Below are 27,345 nucleotides of genomic sequence, written 5' to 3'. Positions count from 1 at the left end.
CAATTCCCAAAAAATTATCCGTCAAAGGTCGTTACCACACCCTTGTACCAAAATCCCATCAAAAAATTTAAACACTTTTGTGTAGAATCGTTTAAGTATAATAATGATACAAAACACATATAAAAAATTTAAATATGTTACCAAGTCTTTGAAAAGTTGACGCAATATCCTAAAACTAACCCATTTGATTGGATTATATATAAATAGACAGATTAGTTTGGCCTAAAATCGCAATAAAAACTTAACAAGCCTGTTTTAATCAAAATTAAGACCGGCCAACAAAACCCCGATAAGGCAGTGCCACAAAAAGTAGAACCATTAAGTTGTGCGCATTTCACGAGAAAACGTGCATATTTTCCCCAGTCTATGGCATTGTCCAATTGCCGAAGGTTTCTGTAATTAACGTAGAAATACTGAAAAGTAGTCGTTTCACTTTTCTTGATTCTACTGGACTCTGACATTCTGGACACTTATAATGAGTACTTTAGTACTCCAACTGATGTCCAAAGCAGTGAGAGTAAAGGAAACGATGATGAAAATTTTTAACGATTCTTATAATATTATTACAATATTTAATTGTAAGAATAATTATTCGGTTTTATAAGATTATTATGAGATTTAGTTATAAGAATAATCATTCAAATTTACAAGATCGAAGTATATAATGACCGATGGTGTGCAATATGTTACTGTTATTATTTTTCTAAAGATTTTGTTGATGATACTGCGGCTGTGCCCAGTATCGCGGTACTGCCAAGCCGTTTTTAATATCTGCAAAATTAAGTAATAGGCCTACATTTTCTTATAGATATACATCTATTTCTATGACAACCAGCTAAAATATGTTTAGATTTGTAAACTCAACATAGTTTTTTAGATATAAATACAGAAATCTAGATAAATATCACAACTTCTTGATATTGGTTGCTATGACCAATGATATACAGCCCCCCAGCCTGTGTATATTACACAGCAGCTTGCCATTTTAATTCTAATGTTGCATTTCTCCTATTGCAGGGAGAGAGATATAAACACATAATCTTTTCCTTTCATTATTGCTGTTTGTTGTACATAATAACACCCAGTACATTGCAGCTACCGTTGCAGTTATCCTATTGTACTGCAGTGCCATTTGACTGCTAATATTGCATTTCTCAACTGGCAGTACCCTTTCCTTTTCCATTATCACTTTGGTCGTGGGCTGTATGACAAGGGAATTTCTAGTATTTATAAGTCCACTCATATAACCAACATCGTTTTCTATTTTGTGACACCAACATAATACATCCACCATCACATGTTTCCGTTTATGAACATTTTGTGCATAACACTATTAGATTATCAACTTTTAAAACACTTCTGCTCAACTCACTCAATCATTCCTGGTTTTAGTGTTTTCATTAATCAGTTTTTGCTTTCTTTTAGCATGTAATGAAAAACATCATTTTGGTAATGAATACCAATGCTAATAATAAGATATACATACAATATATTTTACTGAACTCCTAAAATATTCATACTCGGGGCATATCTCGAGCTCTTAGTGTGGTTCTTCAGCTAACGTCTACTGTTAGACAATCGCTTGATTTACTCGACCGCTTTGAGGTTGATGCATGGCTGCTTACCTGAATAATTCTTGTGTTAACTATAAGTAACTTTATAAGTGACACGCCTGCTTAGCAATTCAACTTCATTCAAGGACGGGCTATACTCTACCCTTCCTAACATTGCTTACATGTATTTCACCATGGCTAATCTGTCTTCTAATACAATTAAAACACAAAAAGAGAAACAGGCTGTTCCTATTATAACAACTAAAAGAGCGGCTATGCTATTGGGTAGATTAGAAAGCCCAAACTAGGCATGAATTATACCTTGGCTTTAGAATACGTGTAGTGTGGCATTATACGGTAAGTACGACACAGACTGACGAAATAAAAGCAGCCATTTTATCTTATATCTTTTTATTTTAGCTACTTTCATCCCTGCCACTTTTATGATGACCAATAGTCATGTTCTGCGCAATAAGAATTATCTTGGAGTTGCCTTTCCCACAATTTATGTGAGATCCACAGCATTTGTTGTACGGCCCAATTTAACCAATGCTCATGAAATAGATCCAATAGTAAATAAACAAATGAGAATGTGAAGTTCACTTAATCATGAAAACTTAGCCTTAATACCTCTGAAGTTACAAGGCAGATACAATATAACAAGTGTTTTGGGTAGGCTAGAGAAATATTTGGTACCAGACATACTTGCTCATCAACTTGTGAATGCTATGACACAAAAGTGTAGTTTTGTCTTATGGCATAATTAGAAATGATTTTGATGGCCTTATGAAGGAAACTATAAAACTGAAACTATAAACTAAATACATGTAGATAACTATATAGGTATGTATGTATGTACGTACAGTCAAACATGGATAACTCGAACTTCAAGGGACCGAGCAAAAGTGTTCGAATTATCAGAGCGTTCAAGTTATCAGAGCACTGTCACAAGTCTATATATTTACTTATTTATTAGTAGATACATGTAGGCCTACATATACAAACTATAATATAAATCAAAAGTACAAATGGCTTGTTTCAAATTAAATGCTTCTAATGTAAAGTTTAAAACGTTTTCATGAAAAAGTATAGAGATTTTTCTATCACTTGAGATTGGTTTGTTGTTTGAGGTGATGTTAGTGCCAGGACGTTTTTCAGATTGACATTGGTAAAACTTGATCGTTGTTGAAATGCTCAAAAGAAAAGACATTTTTTTTTTTGGGGTTTTACCCACGATCAATTTTGCCGTTTTTTCTTGAAGTTTATGCAGATTACCTTACTTTACCTGGGATTCGTTAAGAGCAACACTCCGAGGCAGTTCAATTAGAAGTTTTACGAGGTTTTACGGTACATTCTATATCATTCACACTTTTTTAATAGATACTTATTGAATGTACACACGTATTCTGTGTTTAGGTCAAACGATGAATAGTTTTTTTGTAGCTCAGACAACGTATACATTTAATTACAAGAATTTTTAAGACGATTTAAACATTCAACATTCCGACGTTGATTCAACACAGAATCAACGTCGGAAAACTATTCATCACGAGCTAGCTGGGTTACGCCACGCACTCAAGGATTTTCGCCATGCACATACAAAACAAAAACAACATGCGATTTTTGTTTTGTATGTGTGTGGCGAAAATCCTTGCACGCGTGCCCCGGCTAGCCCGTGCTATTCATCGTATCGCAATATAAATCAAATTTCACCAAACTTTTAGAAAAGTCGTTGACAAAAATATTTTGCCGATGGAGGTAATAACGACGCTTATGAATTACGAAAAGATGAAGTTTACCTCTATGGCTTTGAATAAAGTGATTTTCTAAAGCGATAACAACCGTTTCGGTAGCCGTTGGGCAAAAAACAGTTCGAATTAACAGTGTTGAGTTCGAGTTATCTATAGCAATTTATCATTACGTGGGAACGGACCAAAGGAAATGTTCGAATTAACCATGTGTTCGAGCTGTCCGTGGACGAGTTATCCATGTTTGACTGTATGTACGTACGTATGTTTGTATGTACGTATGCACGTATGTACGTATGTACGTACGTATGTACGTATGTGCGTACATACATACGTACATATGTATGTACGTATGTACGTATGTACATATGTACGTACGTACGTATGTACATACATATGTACGTATGTATGTATGTACGTATGTATGTACATATGTACGTACGTACGTATGTACATACGTATGTATGTACGCATGTACGTATGTATGTACATACATATGTACGTATGTATGTACGTAGTATGTAAATACATATGTATGTATGTATGTACGTACGTATGTACGGATGTATGTACGTATGTATGTACGTATGTACGTATGTATGTACGTATGTATGTACGTATGTACGTATGTACGTATAAATGTACGTATATATGTATGAATGTATGTATGTGTGGATGTATGTATGTATGGATGGATGTATGTATGTATGGATGTATGTATGGATGTATGTATGTATGGATGTATGTATGGATGGGTGTATGTATGTTTTACATACTGTAGTGTTGTTAATAACACTGAATCATTTTATGTGCCGGTTATTTATCTTGTCAGCATACCTTCCCTATGCAAATGATTCATTGTTTACTTCTCCATGATGTCACCTTACTGTTTATAAATACCACCCGTTATTCCTACCACCAGATGTCACCTTACTATTTATAAATACTTCCCGTTATTCCTACCACCAGACCAACATGCTAAGCTCTCTACAAATACATGTATAGTAATTAATACCTATAACACGAGTATAACACATACCTACCTACATAGTTATCTATTTAGATAACTATATAGGTGTGTGTGTTTACGGTATATAATACTATATAGATATTAAAAGGTAAAATTAAACTGTCCACCATATAATATACATTTCTTGTAGTTTTCAAAATGAGTTTATGCATAAGTTTTTAAAATTGTTGTTTTAGAATGTTTTGCCAACTATAAAATTACCACAAAATGTATGTGTCAATACTAGAAGCTTAGTTACTTTGATAAAAAATTGTTTGTTTGGGACAGTCACAACCATTAAGAATAAAGAGGGCATCATTATAAAATAAGGCTAAGCATTTTGCATGCCTGTAATGACTGTTTGAGGTGCGCTTTATAGTTACATAACTAAATATCACTTCACTTACTCATTACAGAAATTAATGTATTTAAGATCCTATTTTGTGAAAATTTATTTTTTAATAAAGTTTGGCAAAAAACTTGTATTTTATAAAAATTGTAACACAGCAGATATCAGCAGACTTAGACGCCAACCAATTTGTGAACTTCAAATTCAAATGTAGCTAGTTAGGCCTATTTTCACAGCAAGATGTGACAACTCCAACTGGGTTTATAAATTCACTTCATAATTTTCTTGTCATGAAATTCCGAAAATTCTAAAACCTGCAACAGATAAGCAGTTATTATATAGCAGCAAAACCGGGGGCTCATCTGGCTCTGTGTTTTCTAGCTACAAATTGAACTATCAATTGATAGACAATATTCAGATAAAAAAGCAAATAAGCATTACATAACTGTTTACAGACTCAAAAATTGGTGACCAAGAACTGATCAGTGAGTCCATTAATTAGATAAAGGAAACCCCCTCCTCGCACCTGGTGTCATGATGTCAACTAAAGTCGAAACTTTCCTATAAAAACACTGGGTGAGCAAACTAAACTGACACATACCAAAGATGATGACATCGTGTGATATTTCTTTTGTCTTAACTTATTCAATCAATCAGATTTTTTTAAAACATGTAAGTTACTTATTTTATTGCACAAATTTTTTAGTCTACTAGAATTTAGAGAAATCCATTGATAACGTTAAAGGCACAAATTTGCTGCATATGACTAGAAATATATTGAAGTTAGTGAGTACATAGATATGTGCTAATAAACATTATAAAATTATTGTCTGCATAATAGCTTTCTAGGAACTCTCCATTGTCTACCTGTAATCAACCAGCCAGTGTTGAGCAATATAAAAATAGAAAATCTACAAATTGAGTTATGCGAATACATCTATGGTTGAATACATCTATAGTTCATGCATAGCTTTCCAGTATCATATCAGATGCCTTTTCTCCTATCATGATTGCTGGAGCATTGGTGTTGCCAGAAGTGAGGTGAGGCATTATGGAGTTGTCTACCACTCTCAACCCTTTTATTCCTCCCTGTACTCTGCAAGAGAAAATGAAAAAATTGTTCATTGCATCAAGAAATAAAAATATGTTACACTGTTTAGTCAGTTTGTGACAAAATGGCATGCTGCTGAAACTCATCTTACCTTAGCTGAGGGTCTACGACGGCAGTAGGGTCACCGATTGCCCCCATCTTACAAGAACCAGCTGGATGCCATATGACCACAGATAGCTGTTCCAGGTAGCTCTCCAGATACTCATCTGAATCGGGGTCTTTGTCTTGAATCAGATTTCTCCTGCCTGGATATCGAGACTCGAGGAAGTAGGCTCCTGCCTTTTTCATGGCATCCGTTTTAACCAGGTCGGCAGCATGCTTTAGTCCTGCCAAAAACAAAAGTATTTCAACAGTCTGAGGAAAATATAAGAATTCAAAATGGAACTACTGTAAGGATGTATAGAGCAATTCCTAAATTTTTTGTGCTACCATTGGAGAGGTATATAAGGTTTTATTAGAAATATTTAGATTTTACCAGAGTTATATAAGATTTTTGTAGAGATATTTAAGGTTTTGTTGAAGGTATATAGAGTTTTCTAGACAATACATGTAAAGATTTATCAAAAAATATATAAGGTTTAATTAAAGATATATAGTTTTTTAAATATATACAAACAAGGATTTATTTGAAATACACAGGGTTTTATTGAAAATATAAAAAGCTCTAATGAAGACATATAGAGTGTTATTAAAAATTTACAGGGCATTTGAAAAACCTTTCTTGTTAACTTTTAATTATATTAGTAAAATGAATTTTGTGTGTGTATATTTCTCTACTTATTAGTTACTGTCTTTCATTTTACTACCTTCAGGGAAATTTCAAACTTAAATAAATATTACTCACTTTAGTATAATATTAAAATAACATTTAAAAAGCAGCATTAGAAGCATCTTATTTTATGTTTTCAGCTAATAACTTGTGTAAGACCAAATTTATCACATATAAGGAATGCTGTATTTTATAACATAAAATAGAACATAGAATAAAAACAAACACTACTCAGAGATCATAAACGTTAGACAATACAGGAGAGAGCACTGTTAGAAACTGAATGGCCTGCATCTCATTGTCAAGTTTTGATGATGAGTTTACCTCATTTAGTAGTTTGGAAGCTGACCATAAAGACAAATCTGAGTTTCTGCTTCTCTGGTTTGGCTGGTTGGCAGACTCATCTTAAGGTCTACTTGGGAAACCAGCCCAAATACTCCTAACTAGACCTTTACACCATGACATCTAGGCATTATAATAGAATGAGAAAGCTTGGATAGTTTTTCAGGGCCCACCTCTATAATGACCACAGGCTGTCCCATGTGTACATGACCAGTGAGCATTTCTTGCTGTCGTTTACCTGCCAATAGATTCTCTCTGTCTTTAGGGTGACTCAGAAAATTGGGGTCAATCAAAGGTCGGTCCAATGGATCTGCAGATGCCAATGTGATTGAACCTCTACTCCTTGGATGTAAAAGAGCGATAGCAAATGTGAGACCAACTCTATCACGATGGGCTAGTATCTCCTTGAGCTGCAACAGTTGTTATGGAACTAATAAATCAATAAAATGGATTTGTTGTCAGTATTGCAGACTTCTATGAACTTGTTCAAGTGTTGCCGGGCCTGAAGGCAGGAGAATCATAGGTCTCCACAAGTTTTATTGCATCACTCCGCATGGAATCCCAATAAAATATATAAAATACACCTGCTGGTGAGGCTTTTGCAGCATTGTACACCTCCTCATGATGCTGTTTGTGGTTCACTTAGTGCACCGTGAAAGATCAACAGGCATAATAACTATATGTACTGTACAAGTATAACTAGTACCCTAGTAGTCTAGTGTGCCGTGAGAGATCGTCATGTATAATAACTATATGTACTGTACAATTATAACCAGTAACCAGTTGATTTTTCTGTCTTGTTTATTACAATTGGTGTCTGCGTTAAAGTAGTCTTGACCAGTTAACAAGCAATAAATATTGACTACACAAAGAGAATCAAAAACCAAGTTCACTGGCTTGAGAAATACCTTGGCTAATAATACGATGGCTAGCAAACATCCGACCACGAGTTGAGGTTTAAAGATTTGAAGGTTTTAAGATCTTTCATAGTCTGTGTACTAACTTTTCACATGGCAGTTACAGGTTTCCAACACATTCCCCATTACGTTATATGCAAAAATGGCATACAACAACTAACAACTATTTTAAAAAATATCATTGCTAGCTGCTTTATCAATCTTTCACCTAATATCCGTTCTTTCAGCAAAAAAAGATATTTTCAGCACTACGATTGCGTCAAACCAACTAATTGTTGCCATTCTTTTTTTTCTTTGATTCCTGTATGGCAGAATTTGAAAAACATTTCTGTTTGGAATGAAATTATTGCCAATAAAAGTAAAATATATTTGCACTTAAGATATCTGCATGCTGGCAATAACAACAGATTAGTACAGCTAATATTAGTGTCAGCTCTTATTTGCCAATGTTTAGCATCACATTAGTCTTGGAACAATAACTTACTGTTGTTTTCGAGTAGTTGTACATGTCGATAAACTGTATAGCAACAGGGTTATCAACAGGATAGTTGAGGCCAGAAATAAGTGAGTGAAACTGCACTTCCGGCATCGAGGAAGTAATGGCGTGTTTCCCATCTTTCACATCAAAGAAGCTGACCGCCTGTATGTGCGCACTTGTTAAGGGTCCTGGATTCAAATAGAGAATGATTTTTTAGATTCAGCCAAGCTGGTTAATGAGAAGCACATGATAATCTCCTTTTTACAGTAAAACATAACAGATGCGGTGTGGTTTTATGTGTAGAGAAAAAGTCTTAGTTGTGGACTAAAAAAGATTCTCAGTTATAAATGTGTTGGTCTTGAGACAAGCTCCTAACCACTAAAAGCATTGATATTAAGGCTAAGGCTACAATGTTATATCAAACAGCCTACCTTTATTCAAGAAAAGATATTTAGCAAGACAGCTCAAGGTCATCAGTGTGTCAGGCGTAAACCTTTTTTCAGGTGGAAAGGGAGGATTGTCAAAAACGATGTTTCGTTGAATATTGACGTGATCTTGGAAGTTGAGGCCGACAGGAAGTTCAGCTATGACTGGCAGCTAAAAACATCAATAACCATTCTTTTACTTAATTTATGGAAGGCTGTTCTACATTATTTCAGTCGATCTGGTTTGTGGTCATACTTTATAAGTCTGTAAAAACTTTAATACCTTGTTATTAGTTCTTTTTTCTTCCTGGCTTCTAAAAAACATTGAAAATGCTGAGTCCCGCATAGTAACTATTGGAGTGGCAAGAAAAGGCATTCAGCTTGCCATTCTGCATGCTAGTAAAGTAGGGCACCTGTCCTACTCATAATTGATAAAAGCATGAAAATATAAAAATTACTAGTCTGCTTAGAAGTATGCTCTGTCTGGTCACCAACCGATCTTGAACTCTTTGCTCTTAATTTAAGTGCCGCTGTAATAAGCTATTGTCAAGAATGATTTATATGAATATGTCTGGTTGCTTGTCAGTTGATCATCAGTCAAAACTCTGTACTCACAGTTTATAGAGGGTTGTTTTTGATTTCAAACAGTTTGCTACATTTTTCTTTTAATACTTTAAGACTTAGAAGTCTGGGTTTGAAATACTCTGGTAAATTGTTTTAGGAAAATTGTAGATATCCAATCTTACAATGAGTAAACTCAGATTTGTAGTTACACTTTGTTTTTCCGCACTTCCAGTTTACATGAAATTATGCCATTTTTTTACTTTGCGACTCTTTAATATGTTTCCAATCTAATTCCAGAGTTTCGAATCAATTAAACTATTGGTTCTTGAGATATCGGCAAAATACCGAAAGCACTTTTAACCGACCAAGAAATGAAAAATTGCTGCTGACAGTACATTACTGTCTAATGTCACCCTGATTGAGGTTTTTGGTAACGAAAGATAAAAAATAGACAAAGCTAAAAAACTTTTCTCCTAAACAACAAAAGATTTACAGTAAAACTATTTGTTTTTCGATTCATAACAAATACACTCTATCAGACTCAGTGTACATAACAAATATACACTCTATCAGACTCAGTGTACATAACAAATATACACTCTTTCAGACTCAGTGTACTGCTATCATTATGTTTCGTCAGTTATCTCTAAAAGTGTGAAAGAAACCCTGCAAGCGCAGAACTTCAATATGATAATCAGTTCAATGGGAATTGTGCTATCCTAACAATGGGAATTGCGCTGTCCTAACAATGGGAATTGTGCTATCCTAACAATGGGAATTGTGCTATCCTAACAATGGGAATTGTGCTATCCTAACAATGGGAATTGTGCTATCCTAACAATGGGAATTGTGCTATCCTAACTGCTTACACAGTCAATAGAAAACTGTTAGTACGGTCTGGGATCAAGGGACGTCCTTGTATGTACAACGTTAAGCATTGAAGTGATAATTGCATCTGTGAGTAAAAAATATACAGTTTAAGAAGGAAAGTAGTAGGTATATATGTAGTTAGCAAACTTACACAGCAGGTAAATACATATACAGCTAGCGGAGTTGATAAACAAGTGAAATATCACTTATGGTCTTACCCCGTGTTTTTGTAGCTCCTCCTTTGGCCCAACACCAGACAGCATGAGTAATTGTGGAGAGTTTATTGCTCCTGCCGATAGAATTACTTCTTTGTTAGCAAATACTTCATGTGGAAATCCACCATCTCTTAAGAACCTCACACCAACAGCTCTTTTTCCTTCAAACAGGATCTGAAAAGAAAATTGAAAAAAAATTTATGGTGCTGACTTTAGCCACTGCCTTAATTACTACAATACCTGTTTTACGTATTTTGCTATTCAAGAAAATCGTTTCAAAGTACTGCAAAATTGTAAGTTCCAAATGTTTTTCAAACCTTACCTTAGTTGTTTGAGCACCGGTAACGACGTGTAAGTTCTTGCAGTTTCTCATTGCTGGCTGTAGATATGCTTTAGCCGTGCTCCATCTCCTTCCATCCTTAGTGGTAGTGTGGGTGATGGAACAGCCTAAAACATGTGAAACTCAGGCTACAACCATGAGATTGGCCAAGTTAATAGATGCAGTAGATTACTAATCATCAAAAATTTGTTAGCTAGAATCCCAAAAACTATGCAATGTTGATGGGTTGTGAGGGAAAAAATGCACCTTGATTATTGCCGCTGTTGTAAGAAGGATTTGGACTAACTCCTAGTTCAGCAGAAGCTTTCAAAAATAGGTCAGTGACTGGCCAGTGCATCCCATTTCCAGATATTGTAAGTGGTCCACCGTGTCCTAAACGTTCTGTAAAAATATCAAGGGCAAACTGTCTATAAGTATTTAGGCAGGGATAAGTCACTGCTGTAGGTCATAGGTTGATGATAAACATTGTCAGATCACATTGCAGGTCAAGCCAGAGGTTAACAGTTCACGACACCCATTGTGAAGACTACACACATAAACTAATGGATGTCACCCGGTGAATGAATGCACACCCATTGCTTTTCGTCCATCGACGCAAGGCTTAACAGGCTTAAGGATTTAAAAGCACTATTTTAAAACTATTTAAATCACTATTCAAATTACTATTTTACACCTATTTAAAATTGTTATTTTAAAACTGTTGAAAAGCACTATTTAAAATGACTGTTTTAAAACTATATAAAGACACTATTTTAAATGTTTCAAACCATTTTTAGATCAGGTTGTTAGATAAACGCAAGTCTTACTTTCAGTAGCGCTAGTAGCATGCACTGCTATTGTTTTTACTATAGCCAAGCAATATAACGAGAATACATAAGCTAGCTATACGGCTCTACAGCTCTGCCTCACTTGTAAAAACCCTACAAATCCAATTGGCAAATGATATTGGCAAAGAAACTCTGAAACGCTGGTTTTTTTTCTAAAGGTCTACCATAAGAATTTGCAAAAAACTGTAACTCTCAGCTGTTACAGGATATAAAAAAGAGAAAGCTAATATTTTTCAATAACCCTGGCAGTGCCATAACTTCTAGGGTTATGAGTATCAATTTTTCAATAAGGTTTCTAGGGTTTATGTAAATGAGGACACAACTTCCTAATTACAGAATTATATCACTGTGTCAATTAGATTAATTACCATCTGGAAGAAAGTAGTTTTCCATTTTTTTGAAATACTTTTCAGTTTCTTTCCAGCCCCATCCGGTACAACCCAACTTTTCCCAGCTGTTAAAGTCTTCTTGGTGTCCCCTAACATAAACCATCCAGTTGACAGAGCTGCTACCACCTAGTGTTTTGCCATGCTGGCTGCAAACTTTCTACAAAATAAACAATTTATTTAAAATATTATCAGTAATAAAATGAGCAGACACAAATACAACAAAAGCAATAAATACGACATGCAATTTTATTACTATGAATAATAGTAATAAAACGTCATGTAAATATTTCTACAAAGTTTACTTCTTTGTAACAAGACAAGCGTTAATGTAGTACGCAGCAATTCACAATTACATAATTTGCCATAGCCTAATGAAATATTTTTTAAAATGTATACAAAATATAATATAATAAATAGCTCTTAGGCATCAGATAATAATAACAAGGTGACTCTGTTTAATATTGACAGCAATAGAGTGATCATCATGATGTAAAGAAAAAGAACTACATACGAAAAATAAACAGAAGATGACTCTTTTATAAACTTACTTGTTCGTTGAAGCCTTTGCTATATTTCTGTGGAGTTGTGTGCTCAGACCAAATATACTTTTTATTGCAGCAAGCATCCATCATGGCCATAGGTGCCTGGATTACCATCTCATTGGTATTGTCTTCTCCTGCCTCCAAGAGTAGTACTGAAAATCTTCCATCAGCCGCGAGTCTATTTGCTAGTACACATCCGGCGGAGCCTGCACCCACTACAACATTACTTTATGACTTGAAACACAGAGTTTGAGTGGTTTGATGCTCTTGTTTATCTAACCTGCCAAAGTCAGCAAGATAGTTGTGGGCAGTATAAAAGCTGCCTTTAATGCTAATCCCTCCCAAATGTTTCCAGTTTGGTAGAATTTATTTCGATGCACAAAAACTATTTAGTTTGGATGAATGTTGAAACAGATAGAAAAACAAAGCTAAGTTATATCTATTTTCAATAATCGCTTTGTATTTGGATTAACTGTGAAAAAGATAACTGCATTGGCAGGCTTGTCATTTCCAGGAGGCCTACCTATGTTCAAACCACAATAGTCTACCGGCAGTGATGGTTGATGGAGCCTTGATAGTGCAAATAGTCTCTATACAATCAACAACCGGCTAGGAGTATTGCTGATTCAACTAAAAGCAGTTGTTATACACATAAGTCTCTGTAACCACTCTTTACTCATGTTATTCTGCTTGTCAATCATCTGCAGTCTATAGCTAATAACTTTCACAGTGCTATAAACCCTCCTATTGCTGAGTAACCAAGTTGTGTTCAAGCGAGCATTCATGCCATACATTTTATAAATAGTAGAAGAAAGGCTTCTGCCAATTATGAAATGTATGGCATGAATTCTTGCTTGATCACAATTTGGTTACTCGCCAACAAGAGGGTTTATAATTTCATAATTATAAACGCTCCTGTTGAGGTTTTATAATTTGAAATGAATCATTTCAAAAGTGTTGGTACACTATTGTGTTTTAAACATACATGTAGGTACTGGAAATGACAAGCGTACTAATGCAGTTATCCTTTTCACAGGTAATCCAAATACAAAATGATTACTGTAAATAGGTAAAACTTAGAAGGTTCATCCGCCCAATAAACGACCAAAGAAGATTTAATATAAAACTACGAGTTGCATTAAATAATTGTGAAGCAAAAATTAAGATTTGTGGTAAAGACTAATGCACCAATACTTTTCCTTTATTGAACTTCATTGACCTAAAACATCCATTCCTCTAGTCTCTTCTGTACAGGAGACTTTCATGTAAGTCTGCAGCAACAAACGGTTGCTGATGTAACTTCTGACATTTGGGTTAACCTCTGAATGACCTCCCATAGCCTACAGTTCTACCAGGTAAGGTGGTGCAACGAAGTGGTTCATGACCTTAGCATCCACTATCTAAAGGGCAGTAATAACACCACAGTACAAGGATGTCATCTGGTAGGGTTGGTCGCTATAATCAATCACTGTGTTTCTTCGCTTTGAATGGGTTCGGAGTTGCTTTCACTCCAGTAGGCGGTAAAAGAAATAATAAAATCTGTATGCATTCGAAGCCCTTTCGCTTCGCTAAATTTATGTGAAAGCATTTGGTGCGAGAAAATGAGTCTACTTCAACAAGATCTGTTTTGAGGGATACGTCGTGAACTTTAGAAATATCTAAATAGCGCAAGTTTGAATCAATCAAGCGGTAGGGTTTGAACTCGTGAGCAGCGGGCAGCCTCGAACCCATTTGAAGCATGGAAGAGCAGTGTGTATTTCCAGCCTGCCTCACGGATCAAAACAATCAATTCTACGACAAGCTATGCAAGTGAGCTCTTCTAAAAATACTTGGACAGCTGGACAAACTATCAGCTTGAACAAAATAAACTCACCCACGATGAAGTCATACTTTTCATTCCAGTGGTCAGCCGGAGCAGGAGACCGGAGTGCAGCCAACTTCCTTAGCAATAGATACGCTAGAATCAAAGCTGTGCATCCAAATGCTATAGCAAGCTGATGCTCAGTTATGAAGTCTTGAATATCGTCCATATCTACGAAACTATCCATCGCTACTCACAAGGACACTGCAAAGTAGTGGCAGTAGAAGTACTAGCGATGAACTGTATGCAGGCTCAGCGCAACAGCCAGTCAACGGCCTTAACATTAGTTGTGCAGGATAACACAAGCCTAGTAGATACAATACAGCAGATATGTTGACAGGTGGGCTGGACCTTATCAATAATATCAATAGTCGAGGCCTTGCCGCTGTAAGGATGTCACGAATAGGGATGATAAATTGGTGCTACTTAGATCAATCCTCTTTGTTACTGACCCCATGCTCTTCAATCAGGTCTGCTAGCTTGAATATTATACTGTTGCCTGCTCCAAGGGAGTCTCTGTCAGTAAACAGAAAATATATAAGTAAAAGACCTAGGACCTGTATACTTACCTATATACCTATACTACCTATATATCTAAGACACTGTAGCCACAAAAGATAGACGATTTGACAACCTTTCTACCACTTTTTCTATCTGGAGCAGCATTTGCTGCACAAACAGTTAGCTAAAGAGGAAGAAGAAAAATATAACTATACTGACCTAAACGCAGTGTTGCTGATATATTAGGAGCAACAACTTTACAATTCATTGAGCTACTTACAGACCACTTCCCCTGCGCCGGGTCATGATCTAATACTCTATTTAAAATCTCATGTAACATTATTGTTACATTGTTGGGTATCGCATCATCCCATGTTCCATTTGCTGCCAGTCTTTTCATGTAACTGCATGCAATGCATGCAACTACCCAGCTACAGGATAATGACCCAACAGTTTCCCACGCATAAAAATCAGTCTCTTTTTGTGACTGCAGCGTCTTTGGTAGGAAGACTGACATCACGCTTCCATTTATATATTACCTGTTTGTCACATGTTAATCACAAGCCTAACACACGGGCTTCACTCAATTCTTCACGTTTTTAGTAACTAACCAGAACTTTAGTAAATGTTCTCTAACAATCTTAGCAGGCATAACCGATTTGTTCACCAATGTATCATCTAAATAGTGATTGGTACCAGTGGCAGCCCTATTATCAAGTGACACCGCCTTTGACAAAATCATGGACATCACCTGAAGTGCAACATTAAGACACACACTCTATCATAAAACTTAACAGCTTGAGACCTCTGTAAACTTTGGTCAGCATGTAATTTTAAATAAGATTTCTTTAGATTCTGTACACCAGCATTACTACCTAACATTCGCCACTTATGGAGTTTATTCTGGCGTACTGTAATGTCTGAACTAAAATGGCTGCTGACGTATCCATTGAGCTCGCTACTGTAATCCATGACGACCCTTACTTTCGTTAGTTTATTAGGTTGTGCTGCTGCTATCGATGGGATAACTCCTGAAACTGGACTGTGAACTTCTTTTTCATGCAGCTACAGCCAGCTGTTGTCAATCCATTGAATAATCTGGTCGTCATATTCTTGTTATAGTGTGGAGGACCGGGACATACATGTATATCAATTACTGCACTTATATATATATCCTCACTAGCACTTACCCGAACCTCCCGAACTTCCTTTATGTTATGTAATCGAATTCTTGAACTGCCTTTTTATTATATAATTATAGTCCTGAACTGCCCTTTTTGTTATATAACCATACGTTTATCTTGTACTAATCTTATTATATCTTGCATATCCTTTGTGCTATAAATAGATTGATAGGCGGAGCTAGACCATAGGCGCTGGCTATATAAGCCAGCGCAGTAAGTAGGCAAGGTGTGCTTGATACCACTCATACTTGTGAACACTTGTGTTGAAGATATCATTAATAAAACTAGTACATACTCGTACGAACTGATTCTATTGATGCCTGCCTGGTTGGCTCACCGATTGTACAAGCAGGCTCATTGTAACCAGCAGACGGAACTGCCAGGGTGACTCTAGAAGGCTAGGAGGCGATCCACGGCTTTGTCTAGACTCGATCGGGTGTGCCATGGCACAAGAGATCCAGTCCTAAGGCCAGCCACTAGTGGATCCGGACTAGCCTGAGATAGAGATCCAGAAGGCAAGCCGGGGGTTTGGTTTCGGAGCAGGCCTGACTACTAGGTTCTTGTCTTGGACTGACTTGACCGCCCCGGGCAAGTCAATCAGGCCTCGGACAAGGCCCGCCAGTAGCCCAGGTTGCGTCTCCCTTGTTAGGAAGTAAAGCTGACTCAGCTACCGGAATCAGATCCTTTACACTGGTGGCAGCAGTGGGATATGCTGAACCCACAACAGGACAACTAACAGGGACTAAAGACGACGCAGGTATGGCCAGACGGACTCGCAGCGCAGAACGACCGGAAGCTCTCCGAACGGAGGGACTAGGAGGTCTAGAGTGACTGACAGACGTCTTGGAAAGACTGCTCATCAACCAGGGAACACAGGGACTCCCTGCACTCAGAGAAACATTCAGAGCCCAAGAATATGACGGGAATAGCGATGTAGAGGCCTTCATCAGACAGTTCAACGATGTAGCCATTGCAAATGACTGGGAGCCAGGGTCCGCGCTGCTACACATCCGAGAGAGACTGCGAGGGCAGGCTAAGGACTGTGGACACGGGCAGACCATACACGCCGTATTTAACAACCTCCGGGCCAGGTTTGGACTGACGCCCAAAGAAGCCAGAGCCAAACTGCAGGGCCTGAAAAAGGACCAGCACGCCACACTATTTGAGCACGCCACCCAAATAGAGAAGCTGACCGACATCGCATTTGGGGAAATGTCGGATCGCCTGAAAGAAGAGATGGCCGTAGACACGTTCTGTGGTTCGCTGGGTAATGTTTATTTACAGAGACATCTGCTAGCGGTGCCTACCCCTACGTTAGAGGCAGCCGTGAGAGCAGGGAACGAGTACTTGCAGGTTCGACCTAGTATAGCGTCTCACCAAGCCCAACCCTTCAGGTCGGACGTCAGGGCAGTCCAGCCGGATGAGACAGAGCAGGGCGAAGGAGAACGGGCTTTCGAAGAGCCGGCTGTGGTGGCCAGGACCACCCCGAATACCCTCGAACTGTTGTTGACCTCGGTAACAGACCTAGCCAAAGAAGTGGACAAGTTAAAGTTGTACATCCATCGACCGCAGCCTATTCCAGAAAGCGGGGCCAAGAAAAAGGAAATGGCTAGATGCTGGGGGTGCAACCAGGAAGGCCACCGGAGGGAAAGTTGTCCGCGGAGGCAAGCAAATCAGGGGACGCCCTATAAGCAGGACCAGGGAAACGCCTACGGCCCGCAGCAGTAGGTCTACCTGCTGGCTGCAATAGGGCACCCGGACACGAAAAACGCAGACAACTTAGCAAAACAAGTCGAAGGGAATCTGGGGTTGACCTGGAAGGTTGGCAACATCCGGCTAGAACGGCGGCACCGGTCGAGAGACCCCCAGCAGAGACGATTCCCGTCTACAACCCATACCAAAGTCTATGGGATCTGGACGAGAGGGAGGAGGAATGCGAGGCGAGCCCCCGGGACTCGCCGCAGGCGGCCAAACAGGCGCAGCGGCAGTACCTCCACCAGATCCAGAGACAGGGCGAGAGACGAAGAGTTTATGGACGTACCGGAGAACCAGAGAGACCACCCGGAGGCCGGGAAAGGCCAAGGCGGAAGGGAGGTCCGACTAGGGCCGAGCACCCCGAGAGATCTGGACAGCAAGGGTCGGGACAGAGAGCGGATTTAGTGGTAACTGAAGCTCTCGAGAGACCAACGCTGTACAGATCAGGAAGGGGGGAGCTTGCGATCCAGATGGAACTTCACCTTAAACCTGGACAGGTTAGGTCGGAGAGAGATGGCCCCACCGGCGCTGATCCGTTCAAGAGATCCGTATCAACCGGATCGGGATGGAACGAGGACCCAGCAATGGCGGAGCATCTCCAGAGACCAGAGTATCACGGACCCAGAGGTGAAGGGGGCTGGAACAAAGCCAACCCCCCCAGGGGGCCTGTACCCAAAGAGGAACGGGGACCGACCCGAGGCGGCCATCTCCGAGAGGGGAATCTAGGTCAACACATGAGTCCGGTGTCGGGTCCGACAGGCCGGTACGGGGAGAGCACAAGGCCAGCTACTCCCGAGGAAAGCCTGGAGGACCAGCTCAAAAAAAGTCCACCACCGGACAGGCCTAGGGGCGTCCGAGGAGGAAAAAATCGGAAGAGATGCGCGATACCGCCGCGGCGGAGGAAGGGTTGCCAAGGGTTGGGACCTTGGAAAACCCCATAAGTCAAGCCACTTCCTACCTGGAAAGGTAGAGAGGCAAGACTTACTGTTTCTCATAGACACCGGCTGCAACACTAACCTGCTCTCCAGAAAGGTGTTCGACAGAATGCCGGAGCGGGTGAAGGTGCAGCTGGAAGAGAATGACCGGTACGGACTCATGGCAGATGGTAGCAAGCTCCAGTTTTATGGACTGATAAGGCTAGTCGGAAGGATCAGGGACGTGGCTATAGAAGAGAACTTCCTTGTAAGCCAGATCAGCGAAGATGCTATTCTGGGCATGCCTTTCCTGATCTCCCACAAGGGTCAGATTGAATTTGGCCGACCAGTCATTTCCTTAGGGGATAGGCAACTTACTTGCACCGACAAGTACGGGAGGATAATGGTGTCCAACGTTCACGCCTGGAAGAAGGTTACTATCCCTCCCTTGTCGGAAGTAAGAGTGGCAGGGAAGATTTCCGCCAAAAATTATGTTCTGGTGGGCTTGATAGAGGGCTCTGATCCGCACATACCCGTAGCCTGTAGCCTGAACCGACCTGGGGAGAGGGGTGATGTCACCATATGATGCCTGAACCCCGGACATCAACCTATAGAGTTGGGCGCTGGGCATGTCATTGGCTCATACACGGCTGCTGAAGAAGAGGACATACAGACGGATCTCTGGTCTGGGCCGGAACACGGGAGCCTCGACGAATCAGGAGTTGGGTGTGCCGCTATACGGACGGGGGAAGCCGTCCCAGGTCACCTGGTTGAGTTGTATCGGCAGGCCCTTCCAGGATGCCGGCACGAAAGAGAGAGGCAGAGCTTGGCCTATCTTCTGACCAAGTACCAGGACGTGTTCAGCAAGTATGATGGCGACATAGGAAGGACCGACAGGATAGCACACAGCATACCCCTGATGGAAGGTGCCAGGCCGGTCAGACAACCCCCCCACCGGTTGGGACCCCTCAAAAAGGCAGAAGCGGATAAGCAAGTACAGGAACTGCTGGAAAAGGGTTTGATCGAGCCTGCCAATGGAGCATGGAGTTCCCCGGTCGTCATGGTGAGAAAGAAGGATGGTGGGTGGAGATTTTGTATTGACTATCGACAACTGAATGCTGTCACCCAACAGGATGCGTACCCCATTCTAAGGATCAACGAGAGCCTGGACGCCCTGGCGGAAAGTCGATTTTTCAGTACGTTGGATCTGACCAGTGGGTACTGGCAAGTACCTTTAGATCCAGACACCCAAGAGAAATCCGCCTTTGCCACGAGAAGCGGGTTGTGGAAGTGGAAGGTACTGCCCTTCGGATTGACGTCGGCCCCTGCCACCTTCCAAAGACTGATGGAGTCTGTACTCCACGGGCTCCATTGGAAAACCCTCTTGTTATACTTAGACGACATCATCATCATAGCTCCGGACTTCGAGACCCACTTGGCCCGTTTGGGAGAAGTCTTCCAGAGACTCGCCGCCGCTCAGCTGAAACTGAAGCCCTCTAAATGCGAGCTCCTCCAGAAGAAAGTGAGGTATCTTGGCCATGTGGTGAGCCCGGAAGGAGTGTCCACGGACCCAGAAAAGGTAAAAGCAGTGGCCGAATGGCAGACTCCTCGAAACATAAAGGAACTGCAGGCCTTCCTGGGGACCACAGGGTACTACCGGCAGTACCTGAGAGATTATGCCACTAATGCCAAACCACTCACGATCTTGACCAGCAAAGGGAAGCCATGGAAGTGGGGAGAAGAAGAACAGCAGGCATTCGAGACCCTTCGACGAAGCCTGATCTCGGCACCCGTGTTGGGATTTCCCAACCCAAAGAGTAAATATACTCTGGACACCGATGCCAGTAATGTGGGAGTGGGGGCCGTCCTGTCTCAGAACCAAGGAGGTAGGGAGACCGTGGTGGCATACTACAGCAAGACTCTCAGCCCAGCAGAACAAAACTACTGTGTGACGCGCCGGGAGCTCCTGGCAGTAGTAAAGGCCGTCAAACACTTCCGGCCCTACTTGTATGGACAACAGTTCGTGCTCCGCACGGACCATGCCTCCCTGAGGTGGTTGTGTAGGAGGAGGGAGCCGTCAGCTCAAATGGCTCGGTGGCTGGAGATTCTGTCGGAATTCTCGTACCTACTAGAACACCGATCAGGGGCCAAGCACGGGAATGCCGATGGCCTGAGTCGATAGGTCTGCCCAAACGACTGTCGACAGTGTATCCGAATAGAGGAGCGAGACGGGGGCCCTAGCAAACAGGCATTGCTGGAAGAAGAGTCTGACACCGTGGCCGCAATTAAGCTACCAGGGGACCGAAATTTCCGACAGCTGGTGCAGAGCCAAGTGGAAGGGACACAAGCCGTGGCTAGGATGTACTGGGCAATAAAAAATGATCAAGAGCTACCAGAGGAGGAGCTAACTCTAGGGAGTAATGAGCTCCGGATCTTACATAAAAGACGGGAAGCTCTGAGGTTGTCCCCTAACGGCGTCCTGGAGGTTAGACTAGCGACAGATGGCCACCCCAGATGGTGTACCCTATATCCCTGGGCAGACCGGAACCGGGTGATGTAGGACACGCACAGGCTTGCCCACGCGGGGGTTCACAAGACCGTAAAGAGGTTACTGCTCAATTGGTACTGGCCGGGACTGAATGCCGACGTGAGACGACTCATCAAGACGTGTGAGATCTGTCAGGTAGCAAAGATCAGTGGGAATCACGCGACCAAGAGCAGACACCGATTATACGCCGGGCGACCGTGGCAGAAGTTAGCGGTCGACCTAGTGGGACCAATGCCAGTGACTAACCGGGGAAATAAGTGGATCCTAGTGATTAGCGGCCACTTCTCCAGATGGCAGGATGCCATAACGATTTCGGATGCGACTGCCCCGGTGGTAGCCACGACCCTGGATGAAAGGGTGTTCTGTTATTTTGGCCTACCCGAGGAATTACACTCCGACCAAGGGGCCCAATTTGAGTCTAAACTCATGGGAGAATTATGTAGCCTATGGAACATAGACAAAACACGGACTACACCATACCACCCCCTGGGGAATGGCGTTGTAGAAAGAAATAATCGGAGCCTAGGAGATTCCTTAAGAGCCTTGCTCCTGCGCCGTGGACCTACGGAATGGGACTTGTTGCTTCCACAGATAATGAGGGCCTTCCGAGGCACTCCCCACTCCGCCACGGGAGAAACCGCGAATTACATGATGATGGGCAGGAAACTGCGATTGCCAGACCAGCTCTCAGAACCCGTTGCAGTCACTGGTCAGGCGGTACAACCCTACGTACTGGAACTAGCCAGCCGACTGGAGGAAACTTATGAAATCCTCCGGGAACGCCAAATGAAGATCCGAGTGGAGGATGAAGAGGAGCCCCCGTTGTTTGAGGCAGGCGACTTGGTACTGCTAGTCAACAAGAGACGTCGACGAGGAGAAAACCCCAAATTACAGCCCAAATATGTGGGACCCTATACCGTCACTAGGTGTAACCCTAACCATACTTACCAAGTGGAAAGACAAGGACAAATATCCGTACAAAACGAGGAGAGACTAAAACCATACTATGCATGCCCGGAAGCGGATGGGAGGGCCCCGGCCACCAAGGAACCCACCAGGAGGCCAAACATGAGAGGTGCCACTGGAAGGAGAGAGAGGAGGCTGGAAGGGCTGGAAGAGATGCTGCCCACCTTGGAGTGCACTAAAAGGGAGCCCCCTCCGCCAACGCAGCAAGGGAGGATGGAACCGCCCCCGGATATGGACAGTGACACGTTCCGGAGACGACTTCTGGAGGTCCTGGCCAGAGAAAGAGGATCTGCCTCGGGCAGTCACGATCCTACCGAAGGGGTTGGAGAGGCAACAGAGCGACCCGGTGTATCCAACACAGAACCAGAGGAACCGAGTCTCGGGCCCTGTCCCGAACCCCCGGTGGAGCCTTCCGGGCAGGACCTGACAGAAGGGGAGGCAGACAACACCCCAGTCGATGAGACCTCCAACTCCGGGACCACGGAGCAAAGGGATCTGCTCCAAACCAACGTTTCTATACCAGCACCAGCTGAAGAAGAGGTGCGAATAAACCCAGAACCAAGGGGAGCAGAAAATAGTATGGGAGGAAGACGAGACGGGAGACCCCAGCGAATGGTGGGACCTCCCATCAGATACGGTCAGGCTGTGTGCCACCAAATCGACCCTGAAGACGAAGGATCGGAAGCCAGAGAAAGACAGGCCGAACTCAGGGAACGGTACCAGTCCACCAAAGTTATGGTGGAAAAACTGGAAACCTTAATAGAGAGGGAATCTAGAGGACGAGTCTAGAACTGATGTCTCAATACGCAATTTTAAAAGAGTCGATTGCCTAGCTAGAAGAGATGATGGCCACGAGCCAACACGTGGAAGAGCAACCAGAATCAATTATATCTGACCAAAACATCTCGGAAAAGGGGGCGAAGACGAAGGCAGACGAAGAAAATCAAGGAGGAGAGGAACCATCCGGCAATGAAAGCTTTCGACAGCAGACTCCGGACGGCGGAAATTTTCAGGAACAAGAGCACGACGGGACCGGAAAGTGGCCATCTTCTGAAATTGATACTGTTTCCAGTCACTTCAACCGCTGTATGCTGACGAATAACCAGCTCCCTCCACAAACCTATATCGCGAAATTAAATATGAGACCGGCTTCAGATGAAACCGGAGCCATCGAAGACCAGGAACTGCAGGAATTATTGACAGAACTGGATGAGATCCTAGAAGAAACAGAGGTAACGGCAGAAAGACAAGAGGTCGATCAAGCAAAATTACCTGTGAATAACGTAGCCAAGGGAAATATCGCACCCATTGCATATAAGGGAGAGAGGCCGGTAGAACTGGCGATAACCAATACTAGAGTGGTGCGATTGGTAGAAAACAGGACGCCCCAGGACAAAGCCAAGTCAAAGCAAGCCAGGCAAAATTCTGAGGGCCAGAGTTTTCGAGTCAGGAGCAGAGGTGAACCACTCCAGGGTGGCCACCGCTAGAGACTAACCAGAGGCGCCAGTTGCATACTCCACTACTACCAGACAACAGCAGACCAGGACCAATGCAAGCCTGCTCAGTAAATCTACCAACAATTCCTGTCAACCAGACAAAAGAGAACGAATTGTCCAAGAGAAGGAGAAACCGGGAAACCGTCGAAGGAATAGCAGAAGATATCTGGTACTCCCCCACTTCCTACAAAAGGATGGAGGCCGCAGAAGACCGCCAAAAGGGAGAATGCAGACTCTGTGGCTTTCGAAACAAGGACAGTAGGGTAGTGAGGAGACACATACGGCAACACTTCTGGCGCTACTGGTGCAAATGTCAAAAGAACTCATCGTCGTTCTTTAGTATATACAAGCACCAAAAGAAAGCCAGGGATCCCCGACTACACCCTAGCATGGTGTACCAGGTAGATCAAGAGTGGTATACCGATTTTTGTACATACATGAAATGGACAGAGTGCCCCCGTTTGAAACCTGCCTTCCCATAAAAGATGGGAACGGATGGGTACGAGGTAGAAGGACAGGACAAAAACGGCTAAGGACAGATTCACCAGAAGAAAAGGGGTGCACTGATCGGGAGAACCGCCAAGAAGATGGGAGGAACGGACAAGCCGACCTTCGCGTCCACCTAAACCGATGCCGAACCGCCGAAGGAAGGGAGGAGCTGGTCCACAAGCCCTTCCCCCCAAAGTATGCATTTCCAAGGGTGAGTCAGAGGAAAGCAATACCCATCAGTCGGGAGATAAACTCATCGCCTAAGGGAGCTGGGATGGAGGTAGCAGGAGAGGGCGAGACCGCCCTGGAGATACACGTCAGTGCGGACGATATCGCTGAAGTATATGCCGGAACCGGTGCCAAGACCCAGAAACCTGTCAGCAGCAAGGTAGCCAGAACCAACGAGAACACACGGCCCCGGCAGAAAGAATACAACAGTAGAGCAGAAAGAGAAGAAGAATGATACCAACGTTACATCCGGATGGCCGATGAATGCCGTAAAGAAGCTCAGAGATTGAGAGCACAAGCTCGACGCTTCCGCTAAAAACACTCCCTTAATTGTTCACCCCTAGGCTCAAAAATTGGGGGGGGGGAGAGTGTGGAGGACCGGGACATACATGTATATCAATTACTGCACTTATATATATATCCTCACTAGCACTTACCCGAACCTCCCGAACTTCCTTTATGTTATGTAATCGCATTCTTGAACTGCCTTTTTATTATATAATCATAGTCCTGAACTGCCCTTTTTGTTATATAACCATACGTTTATCTTGTACTAATCTTATTATATCTTGCATATCCTTTGTGCTATAAATAGATTGATAGGCGGAGCTAGGCCATAGGCGCTGGCTATATAAGCCAGCGCAGTAAGTAGGCAAGGTGTGCTTGATACCACTCATACTTGTGAACACTTGTGTTGAAGATATCATTAATAAAACTAGTACATACTCGTACGAACTGATTCTATTGATGCCTGCCTGGTTGGCTCACCGATTGTACAAGCAGGCTCATTGTAACCAGCAGACGGAACTGCCAGGGTGACTCTAGAAGGCTAGGAGGCGATCCACGGCTTTGTCTAGACTCGATCGGGTGTGCCATGGCACAAGAGATCCAGTCCTATGGCCAGCCACTAGTGGATCCGGACTAGCCTGAGATAGAGATCCAGAAGGCAAGCCGGGGGTTTGGTTTCGGAGCAGGCCTGACTACTAGGTTCTTGTCTTGGACTGACTTGACCGCCCCGGGCAAGTCAATCAGGCCTCGGACAAGGCCGGCCAGTAGCCCAGGTTGCGTCTCCCTTGTTAGGAAGTAAAGCTGACTCAGCTACCGGAGTCAGATCCTTTACAATAGATTGTTTGGGATAGTATATTTCTCCACATTCATTGTCAAACTTGGGTTTTTCTTTTTTTATCATGTCCAAGCTGCTGTCCATTTCCTACCATCAACGTGGCCATTGAAGTCTCTGTCAGTGATAACTATGCTTTGCTTACCAGTCTGCTTGTCAACCTGTTAAGTGTTGCCACTCCTACTGTTGTTTAAATAATATGCATCTATGATTATCTATAGTTACACCTCCCAACTGTGTAATAGCATCAGTCTCCAATATCATTTGACAACCCTCACTAGCGTAACTGCAATCATGCAGGTGTTTTGGGTAACAGTCAAGTTCCAAATAAAAAGTTGTTTCCCCTTTGCCTGTTGTCATATATCCATTACTTGGCATTAAGGGCCTTCCGGTAATAACCCTGCTTGCTGAACCCATTTTTCTTGTACTGCCAATTGCTCACAACCACTGTCCACTAGTGCCTTCAACTTTGTAGTTCAGCAACCAGCTCGAGTTTATCTGAGTCACCTCTGTCGCTGTCTTCATAAGTAGGCCTATTAACTACATCCGATTACTTCAATGACATTTTAATATAGCCAAAATAGCTTGTAATTCTGTATCACTAACATATATTCTGTATTACTAACATGTATTCTGTATCACTAACATGTATTCTATATTACTAACATGTATTCTGTATCATTTAACATGTTTTCTGTATCACTGACATGTATTCTGTATCACTAACATGTATTCTGTATCACTAACATGTATTCTGTATCACTGACATATATTCTGTATCACTAATATGTATTATGTATCACTGACATGTATTCTGTATCACTAACATGTATTCTGTATCACTGACATATATTCTGTATCACTAATATGTATTATGTATCACTGACATGTATTCTGTATCACTAACATGTATTCTGTATAACTGACATATATTATGTAACACTAACATTTATTCTGTATCAATGACATATATTCTGTATCACTAATATGTATTCTGTATAACTGACAAGTATTCTGTATCACTGACATGTATTCTGTATCACTGACATATATTCTGTATCACTAATATGTATTCTGTATCACTGACATGTATTCTGTATCACTAACATACATTCTGCATCACTAATATGTATTCTGTATAACTGACATGTATTCTGTATCACTAACATGTATTCTGTATCACTGACACATTTTCTGTATCACTAACATTTATTCTGTATCACTGACATGTAGTCTGTATCTCTAACATGTATTCTGTATAACTAACATGTATTCTGTATCACTGACATATATTCTGTATCACTAATATGTATTCTGTATAACTGACATGTATTCTGTATCACTGACATGCATTCTGTATCACTAACATGTATTCTGTATCACTGACATATATTCTGTATCACTTACATGTATTCTGTATCACTGACATATATTCTGTATCACTAAAATGTATTCTGTATCACCAACATGTATCACTAACATGTTTTCTGTATCACCAACATGTATTCTGTATCACCAACATGTATTCTGTATCACTAATATGTATTCTGTATCACTGACATTTATTCTGTATCACTAACATGTATTCTGTATCACCAACATGTATTCTGTATCACTGACATGTATTCTGTATCACTAACAGGTATTCTGTATCACCAACATGTATTCTGTATCACCAACATGTATTCTGTATCACTGACATGTATTCTGTATCGCTAACATGTATTCTGTATCACTAACATGTATTCTCTATCACTAATATGTATTCTGTATCACTGACATATATTCTGTATCACTAACATGTATTCTGTATCACTGACATGTATTCTGTATCA

At 41.6% G+C, this 27,345-nt stretch overlaps 1 protein-coding gene across 2 annotated transcripts; it reads right to left on the bottom strand.

Annotated features, from left to right (window-relative positions):
• Positions 1 to 5,420: 5,420 nt before the first annotated feature.
• On the bottom strand, positions 5,421 to 14,571 carry LOC137403829 (alcohol dehydrogenase [acceptor]-like). 2 transcript variants are annotated; one of them, XM_068089893.1, is made up of 11 exons: positions 14,322 to 14,571; positions 12,455 to 12,663; positions 11,886 to 12,063; positions 10,937 to 11,071; positions 10,673 to 10,797; positions 10,354 to 10,524; positions 8,708 to 8,873; positions 8,283 to 8,464; positions 7,120 to 7,291; positions 5,862 to 6,096; positions 5,421 to 5,755 (listed from the first exon to the last, which is right to left on the bottom strand). In XM_068089893.1, the coding sequence occupies exons 1-11, from the start codon at positions 14,494 to 14,496 to the stop codon at positions 5,620 to 5,622; spliced, it is 1,884 nt and encodes a 627-aa protein (XP_067945994.1). In that variant the 5' UTR covers positions 14,497 to 14,571; the 3' UTR covers positions 5,421 to 5,619. The 2 variants fall into 2 exon arrangements, with proteins under 2 accessions (XP_067945994.1, XP_067945995.1); XM_068089894.1 differs by lacking the exon at positions 5,421 to 5,755 and having other exon boundaries at positions 5,986 to 6,096; positions 7,055 to 7,291.
• Positions 14,572 to 27,345: the final 12,774 nt, after the last annotated feature.

This window comes from Watersipora subatra, chromosome 9 (genome assembly GCF_963576615.1).
Source record: "Watersipora subatra chromosome 9, tzWatSuba1.1, whole genome shotgun sequence".
Lineage (NCBI taxonomy): Eukaryota > Metazoa > Bryozoa > Gymnolaemata > Cheilostomatida > Watersiporidae > Watersipora > Watersipora subatra.
The sequence above is the reverse complement of the archived record's forward strand: the minus strand, read 5'-3'. Positions and strand labels throughout refer to the sequence as shown.